General features: G+C 44.9%; 3 protein-coding genes across 4 annotated transcripts in view; 1 reads left to right on the top strand and 2 right to left on the bottom strand.

The window, feature by feature from the left end:
• The window catches only part of si:dkey-82f1.1 (DENN domain-containing protein 2A), a 39,567-nt gene extending 36,916 nt beyond the window's left edge, over nt 1-2,651 (bottom strand). The window contains exon 1 of the mRNA XM_031564928.2: nt 1,774-2,651. The gene's annotated coding sequence lies outside the window, so the exon portion shown is untranslated. The remainder of the gene's footprint in view (nt 1-1,773) is intronic.
• Nucleotides 2,652-3,665: 1,014 nt separating this feature from the next.
• On the top strand, nt 3,666-10,546 carry adck2 (aarF domain containing kinase 2). 2 transcript variants are annotated; one of them, XM_012814233.3, is made up of 8 exons: nt 3,668-5,342; nt 5,428-5,574; nt 6,108-6,236; nt 6,391-6,486; nt 7,182-7,427; nt 8,557-8,685; nt 8,945-8,998; nt 9,422-10,546. In XM_012814233.3, the coding sequence occupies exons 1-8, from the start codon at nt 4,464-4,466 to the stop codon at nt 9,560-9,562; spliced, it is 1,821 nt and encodes a 606-aa protein (XP_012669687.2). In that variant the 5' UTR covers nt 3,668-4,463; the 3' UTR covers nt 9,563-10,546. The 2 variants fall into 2 exon arrangements, with proteins under 2 accessions (XP_031420787.1, XP_012669687.2); XM_031564927.2 differs by lacking the exons at nt 8,557-8,685; nt 8,945-8,998; nt 9,422-10,546 and adding an exon at nt 7,937-8,117 and having other exon boundaries at nt 3,666-5,342.
• Nucleotides 10,547-13,446: 2,900 nt separating this feature from the next.
• Nucleotides 13,447-15,045, bottom strand: part of srpk2 (SRSF protein kinase 2) — a 54,602-nt gene continuing 53,003 nt past the window's right edge. Inside the window, exon 18 of the mRNA XM_042707429.1 lies at nt 13,447-14,399. Within this exon, the coding sequence (XP_042563363.1) occupies nt 14,215-14,399 (185 nt within the window). The 3' untranslated portion in view covers nt 13,447-14,214. The remainder of the gene's footprint in view (nt 14,400-15,045) is intronic.

The following is a 15,045-nucleotide window of genomic DNA, read 5'->3' as shown; positions in this document are numbered from 1 at the left end:
ATCACTTCAAAAGAGACCAAAAACAGCTAATCCCATCAAACAGACCTGCTCTTGTCTGATAACAGTCTACAAGAGACCCACGCACTGGAGCAGATAACTCACTACAGAACCACATGGCCACAACTCCTGAAGACTATGGCTGTATCAAAACAACTCACAAGACAATACTGCCGTCATGTTAGCCTTATTCCCAACAGCTATCTATACTTTACCCCCTCCCAACATACTTTTGATACACCAGATACTTCCTGAAACATACTGTACTGAATATCAGCCCTGGCATCTCTTGTGACTTAAAGCTGGTGAAAAAATACTGGCAAATGTTAGAGAATGCAAGGGAGCAGAATGTGTCAACTTTACACCATACTTTCATATTAAGTGACAGAGTCAGGGTCAGTCATTCAAGATCAAACTGTTTTCAGTAATTCATCGAGAATCTTTCCGAGCACTTCTAATCAGGTTCTCGGCCAAGTGCTTCTCAGAAACTGTTTAACTCCAGAACTTTGGAGAGATGGCTGATAGTATGCCGTATCAATCGATAAACTGATGTTCTTTTGTCTTGAATGATAAGTACCCTCACCAATCAGTCATCGCGCTGAGAAACCATGTGTTACGGGGCCACATCACTAATATTTTCTGACATTGCTGTTACAAGAAAAACTCTCTACATCCATCAACACTTCATACAATGCGAGTGAAACCTGAACCTCTAATGGAAGTTCACTGGATGGGAATCTCAGATGATATATTTGTTTGGAGAAGCCTATGGTGAAATGTGAGAGGCTGGACCCCCTGCCCGAGTTTGCAGAATCTTGGCACTAAGGTCTGTTACAAATTGCAATACATTTCACTTGACTTCCCGGAAAGTTCTGCCGTCACTGCACTCTTTCTAATAAGCATGTGTTTTTCGCACTGAAGACTTATTATGTTTTTCCCCTGGGGATTCACATTGCCATAATGCATCCAGACATATTTTGGCAATCCTCTCATTGACGTAACATTTATTTTGCGTTGGTATGGCTCATGGACATCACAAGCTTTGTACTGTGACCCATCACCTTGAGTTTAACAGTTCATACGTCCTTTTATACCTCCTCACTGACTGTCAGACAACCCTGTTTTTTGTTCTCACTACTTCTCCACACACAGTGTGTATGCGGCCCATGAAGTTTCAATGAAGAGGAGCCATTGTTCTGTTTGTAGAAATGGCTCACCTCACTCATCCAATTACCCACTTTTCTCCTTCTTCTCTTAGGCCTAACTGGAATGTGGCAATTTAGCAGACATTGCTTTTTTGTAAAACAATGAGTTTATTAAAACTGAGACGGGAAACCTGTGTTTCTACTTTCTGATGCTTCTCTGGTCTCGTGTCAGTATTTACTGCTCAGTGACTATTGTTTTTGTTTACCAGCTGGACTGTTAATGATTAAAGGCATGCAGGGTAACTCACTGGCCAGATGAATGGTATTCCATTAAAATACTTGGGAGAGAAGTCAGGGAGTTCATGGTTGGAGAAACCCTGGCAAACATCTTAAAAGCTCAAAGACATCCTCTCACACATACACACATGCACTGAGTAAATGACTCACTCTAACTTACTCACTGGCAAACACAAAAGCAATGTCAGTTAATAGGATGCAGCACAGTCAGAAAAAGAACTAACTTATGAACTCCTTTGTACCGTGACCATCCAGTGAGAGAATGTTTTCCATTAACACACAGACACACAGACACACACACACACACACACAAAAATCACTTTTTCCCCTTTACCTTGCTATGGTGGATGAGCCCTCCAGAAGTGCTTTTCCACTGGACTCTCATTTTGTGAAATCTGACACTGGATATGGCAGCATCCACTTGCATTATATCCTTCAGGGTTCTCCTTCCTCCTTCTCCACAGATTCAGCACTCCTGCTGCTGGTTCTGTGGTCTCTCATTGAGCACAGCCCCCCTTTTCTCTCCCCCAGACCCACAAAGAACAGCACTCCCACTCACTCCAGGGGAAAAAAGAAACTTGCACTGAAAAGAGAAGAAGAAAAAAAGGCTAACTGCAAAAAACTACCCTCCTTAAAACTTCAGCTGAGAGTGTGAGGAACGTTTTCCCTCTCCCCTCTCCTTCTTACTTTCACGCTGTCCGTGTAGCTATCGTCTGTTTCTGTGCGGTTGACTCTCTCTCTCTCTCCACTCTCTCGCTCCTGATTTTCCCACCCCTCCCTCTCTCTCTCCTTCCCTGTGCTGCTCCCTCCTCCTCTCCTTTTCCATCATCGAAGTTACCCCCGACCCCCTCCCTCCCTCAACCCCCAACCGCTGAACTAATCTGCAGCTGGCTGAGTGATTGGAGGCCTAGTTGCTGGGGCAACCGAGTGTCCTGCTCAAAGGACGATCGGAGCAGGAAGGGGCAAAGCTGAGCGTAACTGAACACATAAATAGCGGTCTCCTCCGGGAGCCAATTAAAAAACTCCGGAGGGCTCCTCTCTTTTTTTCTGGCTGGACAGGGCAGCTCTTCCTGACCCAAACTTTATTTACCGGTCAGCCCCTTAATCCCCCACCCACTTTGTGAGTTCTATCAACATGGCGAACTTCATTATTACAAAACCCTGTAGCTAGCAGTCTTTCTGTGCTCTTGCTTAATTTTACATAGCCTACTGTTACAGATCTGACAAAAAAACCGATAGATGTTTTGGTGTGCTTGACCACTCTGCATGATACCTGTTAGTGAACCGGGGGGGGGGGGGGGGGGGGCTTGTGAATCTGAAGATGGCTGGAATGGCAAGACAGTGTGTGGAGTTTAGAATGTGAGATGGCTTCAAATCAACAAGGAAGAAGAGAGAGAGGGGAGGAAACAAGAGATTAAGTTTCACAGAGATAAGGCTCATGGGTGCACTGACCTAGTGAGAGAAACAAGACCCTCACCACAGAATGCATGTCTGTTGCAGAAGGATTGTTGAGATCTTGTTGGAATTGTTGGAGCTAATTGTGAAAGTGCTTTATGTTATAAGATTAATTCATTGATTTTTCAATTCTGTAATAATGATTGAGACTAAGACAATCAGTAACATCTTCACGGTCAAACTGACATCCCCCCTTTTGTTGTGCAGAGGGGTTTAGGAAATAGGCCTCTGTTGGGAACTGGGTGGGACTGGGGCTGTAACATCTGTTCAGTATCTCCTACCTTTTGTGCTGGTAGTGCCCTGACACAGCTGTGATTTCAGTGAATGACAGGATCTTCTTAGTCCAAATAGCATATGACCAATGTGCTGTGAAGTGAATCACGGGCCCTCAAGCCTGCCATTACTACAATATCTGAATGGAAAGCCAAAAAGATGTTCTAAAAAGAACCAATTTAGCCTAGGCCTAGCCTACTTCAAAGCACTCCTTTGTGGTAAGGCATGTAGCCTAGTCTAAACATTCCTCCATCCAAGTCCTTAGAATAGAAACTTAAAACTGACTAGGTTATAAGAAAACGTCTAAATTAAATTATTTAGTCTAATGCACTCAAAATAACATTGGGAAACATCAAAGTGTTTAGCTGGAATTCATCAACCTTTAGTTCGAAGTTTTTGGCGTCCCAAAATGATGGATTGTTTGTCTCCCCCTGCAGGTTACTTCATGAGTCCATGCTCATTTTCTATTTGTTTATATTTGCTGGTTGGTTAAACTAATATACCAACCCCCATTTGCTGTAAAACAGTTTAAGATAAATAAATAATATGGGTGCAAAATTGGTAAACTCCAGTCTAGCGGAACCATATACATAGTTCTTACTGGCTGTACGGAATTTTCCTCACGAACCACCCGGAAGTTGGTGTTGACATTTCATAACAAAAATGAATGAATAAGAGTATGATGTGTGTTACCCTGGCGGAGTAATTCGTAAGGTTGTCACCGAGTGTCCGGTATGTGTATTTAGGAAACTTTTAAAAGTAGATGCAGACATTACATGATTTTAGACATCTCTAGCTGTCTTTATCAGCTAACGTTGACGTTTGAGAAGTGGCTATCCATATATGCTAACAGGATAAACTTAAGATACCTGCACATGAACTTACCTAAGCACACGAAGTGACCTAAGATACCAAACACAACCGTAGCTAATTAAGGCATTAAGGCTTGTATTTCGGCGTAATATCTGAGCCAGACGTGGAGGACAAAGTCTGGCTAGTGTAAACGTCAGGGATGAGAGGTTGACCAGGGCTGTTAATCATATCCTGAACTCTTGCTTACTACATACCTATTAAGGATAGCTAAGTAAGTAGCGATATGTACAAGTTAGTTTCGTACGGCTAGCCTATGGAATTGAATAAGCAGAAACGTTAAAGTTTTAAATTGTTTGGCATTGCAAAGTATGACTCGCTGTCAAGAGAAAACTGGCAATGGAATCTATGTGTTTACTTTCAGGAATGATAAGTGTATAGATATCTTAATATTTAGCCAGATCATTTAGGCAAGTAAAACCCACAATGGCAGCTCTCACTGCAAGAAGCTGCCTTCAAAACTTGAGGTGCTCCGTACGTCAGTTAGGGCTTTTCACTGCAACTCGCCTTGCTCCTCACGGATCGCGGCTTGTCGAGTGTAGAGCTGCTCCTCTGTTGACCAGAGTGCCTAAGATTGCGCTGTTATGTTGGGGCGCTGGACAGTGTATTTCCACTGCAGCAAGCTGCCAGGAGACCTTGCTCCCACAGCTGACCGCGGAGAGGAAGTCTATCGCTAGAGTGCAGGTTCACAAGCTGGTGTTTGTCCTGCGCCTGAGTCTGCGAGCTGTGGTGCTCCTGCTGAAATTTGGACCGCTGCTGCTGCTCTTCCCGCTGAGTTGGGTCTCACAGCGTTGGGCCTCCCGCTGGCTGGATGCCCTGCTGTGGGTCACGGAGACCTCAGGACCAACCTTCATCAAACTGGGACAGTGGGCCAGCACCCGCCGGGACATCTTCTCACAGGCCTTCTGCGACCGTTTCAGCAGGCTGCACGTCCATGTCCGTCCCCACTCCTGGGCACACACCAAGCGCTGCCTGACAAGGGCATTCGGCGAGCACTGGAGGCAGCTCTTTGTGATCGACAGAAAGGAGCCGGTTGGATCTGGTTGCATAGCGCAGGTGTACCAGGCCAAGGCCAGAGTCGGGGCTGTGGAGGATCCGGCCTTCCAGCAGCTGGTGGAGGATCTGGAGAGAGATGACCTGCTGGAGGCCTGGGAGATCCCTGGGCTTGGTGGAACTCTAAGTTCACTGCAGGGAACAGTAACAGGTGAAGAAGAACCAGCTCATCAAACTGGAGAGGAAAAAGCTGCTAAATGTACTCAACGAGAACCTCCAGAAAATGAACACTTTATACCTGTTGCTATTAAGGTGGGTCCACACTTTGATTGTGTGCTACATCAATTGTGTTGCGGACTTGTTTAAATTCTGAGACTTTGCTTCTGTTCTGAAACAGGTACTTCATCCAGGGATCAGAGGACAGGTAGAGATAGACCTACTCCTCATGAGGGCAGGGAGCTGGCTGCTCAATTGCCTCCCTGGAGTCAAGTGGCTCAGCTTGCCTGAAATTGTGGAGGAGTTTGAGAAGCTCATGACCAAACAGGTAACACACTGCACAAATTCAGCTTTCAAAAACAAGAAAAAAAAGTTATAAAATGGGGGATATAAATGTATTATTTAAAATAAGCAAAATGATCTGCTAACAGAACAGGGAATTTTTACTTACCAAGATTTAAAAAAAGAACCCAAATATATCTTGAAACCAGACTAAAAACAAGTACATTTGTCTTGATTCTGACTTTGACAAAGCAGTTTTGTACTTCATAGTGGTGATCCAATTAGTTACAAGAATTAACTTGCTCAGAACCAGTAATAAAATATCAGTAACAAGTTATAATACCTTATTAAGATAATTAAGGACTGAAAAGCTTGAAGGTAATGAAATGCTCTAACATAAAAAAATGCCTGGTAAGAAGAAATATCTTATTAAAAAGCATACTATATTGCCTTGATTTAAGATATTTCATCTCACTAAGATTTCAATTTTTGCAGTGCAGTGCTAATGTCTGTTTGTGTGGACAGTGTAGTGTTACTCCCTGTGTTTTGTTCACCTCCTGTTTTCATATTTTCCTTCAGATAGACCTCCGTTATGAAGCAAACAATATTGAGAAGTTCCGGGAGAATTTCCGTGATGTGAATTATGTCAAGTTTCCCATCCCCCTGAGACCATTTGTCACCAGGACCGTGCTGGTTGAGACCTATGAGGTGACTGATGACCTCTCAAGCTCTCATCAGTCTTCTCCCATTTGCAGTATCATCTCATTTCTATTAATGAGATGTGCCCCTATGAATCATTTAGCAAACTCAAAAGTTGATATTTATTTATATATTTCTTTCTTTCTTTCTTTCTTTCTTTCAGGAGAGTGAACCGATTTCCAGGTATCTCCAGGGAGATGTCCCCCTGGAGCTGAAGCAGAGAATAGCCAGGATGGGAGTGGACACACTGCTAAAGATGGTAAGATGATATACTGGTAAGATTGGGACTCGCTGTTCCTTCTAAAGTGTTTAAAGGGAAACTTTGGGATTTTTCAACCTGGGTCCTATTTTTTAGATCTTTTGGGGTCCAAACTTCTAATAAGGACAATTAACGATCGAAATTGGTAATACAACTCCGTCTGTTTACCTCAATAACTGTAAAGTAAGAAAACTCTAGAAAATTACCGTTTGCTCAGTCAGTGTTTTTAGCTTTCTCTTTCAGTCTTTGATATAGAACCCCATTAAGTGACTGCAGTCGATTAGCCTACTGTGTAGTGCTGGAGTGGGCACTCAAAGGAGAGCGCCTCCCTTCAGTAATCGACTAAAGGCACTAAGTGGGGTACTACAAGGTCGAGATACTGACTGTATAAGCAGTCATTTTCTACAGTTTCTTTACAGTTATTGAGGTAAACACACGCAGGTGTAGCTCTAGTGATCCTTTCTATGTCAGACCCTTACAATAACATTCATAAGCCTGTCAGTGGCGAAAAACAAGTGGTTTACTTTGACCTGCTGGCTTGCCTCATAGGATTCCATTGTATAGCCGTTTTGGGGTTGCCAGTTTTAGTTTAAGTTTCCCTTTAAAGGTGTCGCCCTTGATTTTCATCAAAGTCATCCTTGTGGATGTTCTTGTTGCTGTTGCGTCTTTAGGGTGATTGTTCTGTGTGTTGACAGGTGTTTGTGGATAACTTTGTTCACGGGGACCTACACCCAGGGAACATACTGGTGCAGGGGAACCAAACAAGCTCGTCACAGGACAAGGCCACACTGACAGACCTGTGGGACACGGTCGTGGTGAGCGTCAGGCCTTCCCCTCCCCCGCTTCAGCTGGTGCTGCTGGATGCTGGCATTGTAGCTCAGCTCAGCGAAAGTGATATGAGGAATTTCCGTGACGTCTTCACTGCGGTCGTCCTGCGGCAGGTAAAGAGGTGCAGGGATGCATGGTTTCACCTCAGTCTTATGCAAAAGAGATACTGTTGTGTGATGGAGATGAGCAACCCTGTGGGTTCTTTTTAACATGAAATAAAATCATGAAGTAGTCTAATTTCTAATTCTAGACACAATCCTGTATGAAAAGTAAGGTACAAACAGGACTGTTCCAATCTTAACTTGAATACAGTGCTTACATTTTCACCATCCTCTGTGGAATTATTTGGATTTAGTTACTCAAAGAAATGTTAAGCTGCAATCACCTCATTCAAACATTTCCTGTATTTTTCAAGTTTGTTCAGATGTCAGGAAGAATTTTAGGCCATTCTACCTTAAGAAACAATGGTTCATGACAAAGCTTGAGAAAGGAGGTTGACATTAGCATGGCCATTCCTACACACTAATTATCATCGAGCCACTCCATTATTGATCGTTTCCAGTGTACCAAGCTGGCCTAATAATCTCCTGTAAATGTTTAACATCATTTCAACAATGTCAAGCTGTCCAGGCCCTCAGGCAGCGAAGCAGCCCTGATCAAGCAGCCTCCCTCCACCATGCTACGTGCCTCAGAGGCGGGGCTGTCCCATTTCTAATGTGGCAACATTCTGTAGACAAAAAACCCTGAATGACATGTTCTTATCCCATGCCATGGGATTCATGTCTGAAACCTGAGTAAACCAACATCAGAATGGAAAAGCAGATAATTCATCTTTTGAAGTCTGAGTTCATCTTAAAGTTTAGATGCTGGCTGAGGTTTTGCAATCTATTAAATCTAAATGATACACCATTTATTAAATCTGAACACATACCTTTCCCACTTTGGACTCTTTTTAATAAAGCAATGTATGTGTGCAGCTAAACCATGGGAAGGAACAACTATCTTTAATTCATTTAAGCAGCTTGTAGTCTATTACTACAACTCAAAAGAGAAAAAAGTCTACAATTTAATTTGGTGAATGAACCTCTGTTTGGCAGCTCCATACAAGACGTATATGCTTTCACTGCATCCTAGAATATGCCAGTTTCTTGTTGTTTGTTGGCTGTTAAGAATTTCGAGGTGCTGTTCATGAAAAGCTAGTCCACGTATGTGTTGTGAGAGGGACTGCGCTGTCTCCACCAGGGCGAGCGAGTGGCTGAGCTGATCCTGAACCACGCCAGAGCCAACGAGTGCCAGGATGTGCCGCGCTTCAAGAAGGAAATGGCCCAGCTGGTGGACCAAGCTCTCAGTGATACCCTTTCTCTCGGGAAGGTACCAAGAACACTTACATAAACACTAATCCTCTAATCTTATACCTAAAACACATAAATAAACACTGATCTTTTGTCTCATCTGAGGTTGAATTAGATGTTTTGATTTGGTTTGCTTCCTTGCACAAATCAGTAAGGCTCCCTTTACTAAAGTTCAGAAAATGACTGATGTTATTTACTTCAAATGTATTCCCCTGTGCACATAAGCAGACTTTGTGTGTACACTTGACAACAGTAACATGTAACTTGTCCATCCACAGATCCAGGTGTCTGAGTTGCTTTCCCGTGTGTTTGGGTTGCTCATCCATCACAAGGTAGGAGCAGCTCACGGCTCCCTTGCCACCCTAGCGTAGCACTAAGTCAAAACACAGACAGGTCTCTGAGAAGCCCATTACCTGTGTGGTAGCGCCTTGGTCTGCTGCATGATTTATCAGCAGAGTGTGCTTCCTCAGTGTTCCTTAGACCAAGTTAACTTCACACCATTTTGTACATGGAAAAATGGAGTCCAAAGAGAGTGTTGCTTGAATGCTTGCTACCCTTGATACTTCTTCCCTCCTTCTTTAGTTTAAACATCAGTAGAAGGGAGATGATCTGGTTGAAAGTAGTTTTTTCAGTGCACAGACTCTGGTTGGTCGTATGTTAACATTTTGCTGGCTGATGCAGCACCCTGAAATATCTAGGCCTGTTTCTAAGCGACATAACCACAGCCTCAACTGTGTCGTTTGTTTGTTTACCAGGTGAAGCTGGAGAGCAACTTTGCCTCCATCGTCTTTGCCATCATGGTGCTGGAGGGGCTGGGCAGATCACTAGACCCCAACCTGGACATCCTGAAGATCGCCAAGCCCCTGCTGCTGAAGAACTGTGCGTCTCTCCTCTAGCCGCAGTTGCAGCAGCAGCAGCAGCAGCAGCAGCATCAGCAGCATCAGCATCATCAGCAGCATCAGCAGCATCAGCAGCATCAGCAGCAGCAGCAGCAGCAGCAGCAGCAGCAGCAGCCAACTCTACAAACTCTACATATGACCTCGTGCAACCAGGAACAGATCCAGCTGGGAAAACTCGGAAAAGAAAATGAGGTCACGAATTAAAGGTTGAGGACGCACCGGGCAACAGGACGTGCAATGTTAGTGATGAATATTAATACATTTTGCCTAGCTAATGGGCATTTGTCATTGCCAAAAAATGAATTCATAGCGCTGTCAAATTTAGCCCAAGAAGCTGCCCAGTGTGTCACGGACTCTTAACGTACACAGAACTCTCGCTGGATGCTGCCTGCCTCTCAACCCATTCCCTCCATTGTTTGTCTAAGACACTCTAGTCTCAAATGAAATGTAACAGACTGTGAACTCAAACTCTCAGTACATTAACATTCTTGCCAGTGTTCAGTGTCTGGCATGGTAAATGGATCCAAAAACAAACGTTGCTCTGCATTTGTACAGCTCTTCTCTACTCAGTGGAGAATGTGCAAAGCACTTCACAACCAATCCTCACGCCTGAGTAGCCAAGCATGGCAGTTAATCCCTCTTGTAAATCTCCTCACATTACAGTTTATGGTTCAGACCTTCTGATGAGGTGAGGTTACATCTGTCTCTTTTTCAGAGATAATTAGGCATATAATAGCCATAATTCTTACAATTGTGCTTTCCACTAATTCAAAGTAATTACTCATACAATGTTATAATTCCTTTCATTGACTGACAAATCGTCTCAGATTATGAACAGACTCCAATGTAATTCCACTTGTAGCACATAGGTTCACTGAGATCCTACAAGAATATCCATCACTTCAAATACATGTCTCAGTGAAATGGGCTGTAAATGATTGAAAATGAATAAAATTGCCTCGTCATACTTTGCACATTTAATCATGAAGGTTTGTACCATTTTTTACAGCTTCGTTTCTTAATGTTCATGTTCATCAGTTCTCCCAAATATTAAGCATTCTGATGGCAGTGTGCTCCTACAAATTAAAGCAACACTATACAACTTTTTCAGCTATGCTTTTATCAGGCAACTAGTTGGTATCATCTTCAAAGTCATTTTGATGGTATATGAACATGTTAAAGGACAGATAAACAGGTGTCTCTCCCACCAGTCATCTAGGATATGCAGTATGTAGGTCTGTGTAACAGTCCAAAACACAATGGGAAAATGTGCATTGCAGACGGCATTTTAGACTGAATCGCCAAAAGACTCGTTACTATGTTAGCCAGCTTTAACCGTGCCAGTGGGGCTATGGGTGGTGTCCGCAAGGTTTTGCAATGCCTTTTAGGTAGTTAGCTCGCTAGTGTTAGACCAAAACTCCTTAATGCTGCTTTAAGACAGAACATTTGTAATGAAATATTATTGCATTTGACATAAGACGTCACAAAAGTGTTGTGTCTCACTTTTAGTTTACTACATCTCTTGATGTAATTGATAATCCATGAAGGATATGAGCTCCCAGTTTCTGCTCCTTTCCGCTGGTAAATGTTCTAGGTAAAGCCTGCGGTGTGCAGTACCCAATCACAAAACTGGGTCTCAATAAGGAGAGATGGTGAAAGACATCAAAAGCTCCCATTAACACCAGACATCCATTAATTTACAATTTTATTAAATCTGTCAATGAAAAACACAGACAAGAAGAGACGCAATTCTGTCAGATGTCAGGAAGAACAGTCAGCATGGCTGAATGAGTGAGATCAAGAGCTTTTGGTGCAAAAAATTCATCATCATTACTATTATTGCAAAAATGTTTGATCAATTTCATCACCATCACACAAGTCCAAACAGAGCAGCACTGTTCATGTATGAGAGGGGGCCGAGGTGACAACCAAGTGAAAAATAACTAATAATAATAGTACTAATAATAATGATAATAATAATAATAATTACAAAAGAAATAAAAACATCTCTAACAGACAAGAACACAATTCAGTCACTGTCACAACACCAGAGAAATTCTTTGTTTATTTTTTTTTTTACTCTTTAAATGATTTAAATATCGCTTTTTAAAAATATTTTTTCACCATCTACTTTATACTCATTTATTTATTGCGAAAAAATAGGCAACTTGACAAATGGTGGTGGTGATGATCTGAGAGGCGACGCAGTGGAAGAGTGACGAGATGGGTTGGCACAGAGAGCTGCGGTGTGCAGTACCCTCATCGGCCACAAGGGGGAGTGGTGGGTGGATGAGCACAGTTATGCATTTCCACCAGCCTCTCGTTGGCTGTAGGCGCCCTCCATGGCAGCGTCCGGGTCTGCTGAGGGCAGCGCCGTTAGCCCCCCTCAAACACAGCCCTCCTCCTCGTAATCGCCGTTTGCTATTATTCACTGCTGGAATCGGTCCATTGTTCCATCACCAGGGTCGAGCGGGATCTCTGGAGTCCTGTACAATGGTAATCCCTGAACGTAAAAGAAAAAAAGCAAACAAACAAACACAAAAACAAAACAAAAAAAACGCTACCAACGCAAGTGCAACCTCCGCTAGGCAAAGCTTCCCCCACTGCCTCTGGACAGAGTTCAGGAATGGAGGGACTCCAGGGAGGAAAGAAGAAGGGGAGTGGGGTGGGGGTGGTGCTGTTGGGTAATGGTGGCTGTGGGATCTGAGAACTGAACGTGCTGGAGGAGATGTATCGGGGGTGACAGGACTGAGGGGAATGTAAGGAGGAGAGAGTGTAGCAGGGTGGTAGCCAGGGTGGTAGCCAGGGTGCCCTTAAAGAGGACACCGAAAAAGCGTGCGGGTGGCTTCCACCTCCCTGGCCAGAGAGAGCAAACAAATATGGAAGGAAAACAAAAACTTTGACATACGATCAAACGATGGGGTGAAAAAACCCAAACGAACCAAAAAGCTCAAATGCACATCTGAACGCACCGCGTCAGTCCTCACAGTCAGTCAGCCGCTCAACGCTTTCGCAACGTCACGACAAGAAAAGGAAATGTCTTTTCAGACCAAGCAATCCAAACCAGTCTTGCTTTCTCTTTGTTTGGGTTTAAGTTTTTTTTTTTTGGAGAGGGGGGGGGGGGGGGGGCAGGCTGGGATTGGAGTTCACTCCTGTGTGTTGTTGGTTTTTGTACTCTGGTGACCCCCTTTGGTTTATAAGGACCCTATCCATGTCCACTGCAGGAGCCGGGAATGTGGCATGCAGCTTGGCGTAGGTCTCGGGGGCTTCAGGTAGAGGGGCTCGTTTGGTGGGGAGGGGGGGGGGGGGGGGGTTGGGTTGGGAGGGGGGTAAAGGTTTCGGGGGGGAATGGGGCTCAGGGATGTAAACAGTTCAGCGGCACGGCTTCGGCCCTCAACTTGGGGTCCGGTGCTCAGCTTCAGAGCGAGTCGGCGTGGGGGGAGAGGAGAGCACCCCGGAAAGAGAGAGAAAGAAAGAGAGAGAGAGAGAGCGGGAAGGGGAGGTAGGCCAGTAACTGATCTGAACCGGTGCGGGCAGGCCTTTGGGGTCGACGTGTGGACTTCAGTGAATGTGTGTGGCAGTTATGTATTAGACCAGCCACCAACATGATACGCACACTCGTCCATTTCTCTTCCGCCGGCGCTTTCGGAGCAGCGGAAGTGGACGCGCGAGCTAGTACACGCTGAGCAGTCTGTGAGAGAAGGCAGGTCGTTGAGGCTCAGTGTTAGCTACATCGCTTCAGTCAGCGGCCTGGGGGGTGGTCTTTGAGGAGACGGCAGGCAAGGACATTCAGGAGAGCTCAGCACAAAGGCACAGCTTTACCGCCCCCTAGTGGAGGACACCCAAATCCCTATCAGAACACATCAAGAGGATCTTTCACGGTATGAGTTCCACGTACATATCATGCAACCTTGGAGTTCCGTATGTGATGGCATCAAGAGTAAGACAGACGTCCACAACGTCCGCATCTACAAACACTGTAACCTGAATCTATGGCAAACGTTACATTTTACCAATTGTAATTTCAATAGCAAAGTTACGATATCAAGTGTTAGCTAGATACTAAGAGGTTCCTACAAACATCTGTAGAGCGACGACAGTCCACCATTTCCTTTGTAAGAGTTGGTGTGGTCTACATGAGACTGGAGATGTACAGTACTGTAGGTAGGTTAATATGAAAGGAATGTTGGAATGGCATGTTAATGGAACAGTAAATGCTTCGGACAGGAGACGGTGTGTAACACGCAACCTGATTTCCGACATGCAATGGGAATGTGTTCAAGAACTGGGAATGTGTTAAAGCCTGTGTGAGGTGCATGTGTGTGTGTGTGTGTGTGTGTGTGTGTGTGTGTGTGTGTGTGTGTGTGTGTGTGTGTGTGTGCGTGTGTGTGAGTGTGAGTGTGTTTAAGAAGTGGCAAGGTGTGCCAGTAAACCACGGATGTCTGTTTCTCTCCAACTCCCACATGTTAAGTGTCCTGGCCCACCTTCTCCCTCCATTCAATCCTTTTCCATTCCTCTATTCCTCATACTCTCTCATTTTTCTCTTTCTCTCTCTCTCTCTCTCTTTCAAGATCGTGCTTTCCTCGCTCCAGTCTGTATGTAGAGACAGCAGTCCTGGAGGCCGCCACTGTGAGCGTCGGCCAGCGGTGCTACGAGTTGAGCCAGGGGTGGTTGAGGCACTCCCCGGCCGAGGCCCTCTTCTCCGGCACCATCTCCAGCATGGGGAGCAGGAAGTGTGTGAAGTGGCCCGCGTCCTCCGCCAACCAGCCGTACTTCTCCACCAGCACGTCGAACAGCGACCACGGCTTCAGTTTGGTGATGTGTCTCAGCTCGCCTGCAGGGGGCAGCAGAGAGACAGGCAGAGAGAGAGAGAGAGAGAGGGAGAGGAAGGGAGAGGGGAGGAGAAAGGAAGAGACAGAAAGACAAAAGATGATTTCTCCACAAGTATTCACTGTTTTTTTTGGAGAGGCGAGAGACAATGTGCGATTGGGAAACACAATGGTGAAACTTTTCAAATCTGTGAACCCTCTGCTGCTGTTCCGCAATCTGCCCATCAGCAATCATTAAGTAATTGTGTTTCTCATTAACTGAGAGCCTGATTCTGGATCAGCAGCAGGGTGTGTGCTATGTGGCAACCCCCGCAGACAAACACCTTCACCAGACAGACACCTTCCCAGTGGGGATGTGGAGGTGGATGAGTAGCTTCGAGAATCGCTCGCTAGAGCAAGACAGCGCGGTGGTCTCATATTTACTGGCGGTGCAGTTCAAAGGAGCGCCCCTAATGAAGCCTTCACAGTGCAGACACTGACACAGTCAAAGGGAATGCATTGTTCCCTCTACTCCTCAGAGGGCTCGTGGAGGAGCAGGAGCTTGCGTCTCCTGAACCACATCCCACCGTCTGTGAGCGTCTCCTCAGCACTGGGAAACTGAGACTCAATGATTCTAAAGGGGGGGGGGGTTGCACATAGACTTCACTTCAT

This window comes from Clupea harengus, chromosome 3 (assembly GCF_900700415.2).
Source record: "Clupea harengus chromosome 3, Ch_v2.0.2, whole genome shotgun sequence".
Taxonomy (NCBI): Eukaryota; Metazoa; Chordata; class Actinopteri; order Clupeiformes; family Clupeidae; genus Clupea; species Clupea harengus.
Note: the sequence above shows the minus strand (reverse complement) of the source record. Positions and strands in the feature narration are given on the sequence as shown.

Coding starts and splice junctions, on each gene's coding strand:
- adck2 (XM_012814233.3), top strand. CDS start 4,464: ATGGCAGCTCTCACTGCAAGAAGCTGCCTTCAAAACTTGAGGTGCTCC. Junction 5,343..5,427: donor TTATACCTGTTGCTATTAAG/GTGGGTCCACAC, acceptor GTTCTGAAACAG/GTACTTCATCCAGGGATCAG. Junction 5,575..6,107: donor AGAAGCTCATGACCAAACAG/GTAACACACTGC, acceptor ATTTTCCTTCAG/ATAGACCTCCGTTATGAAGC.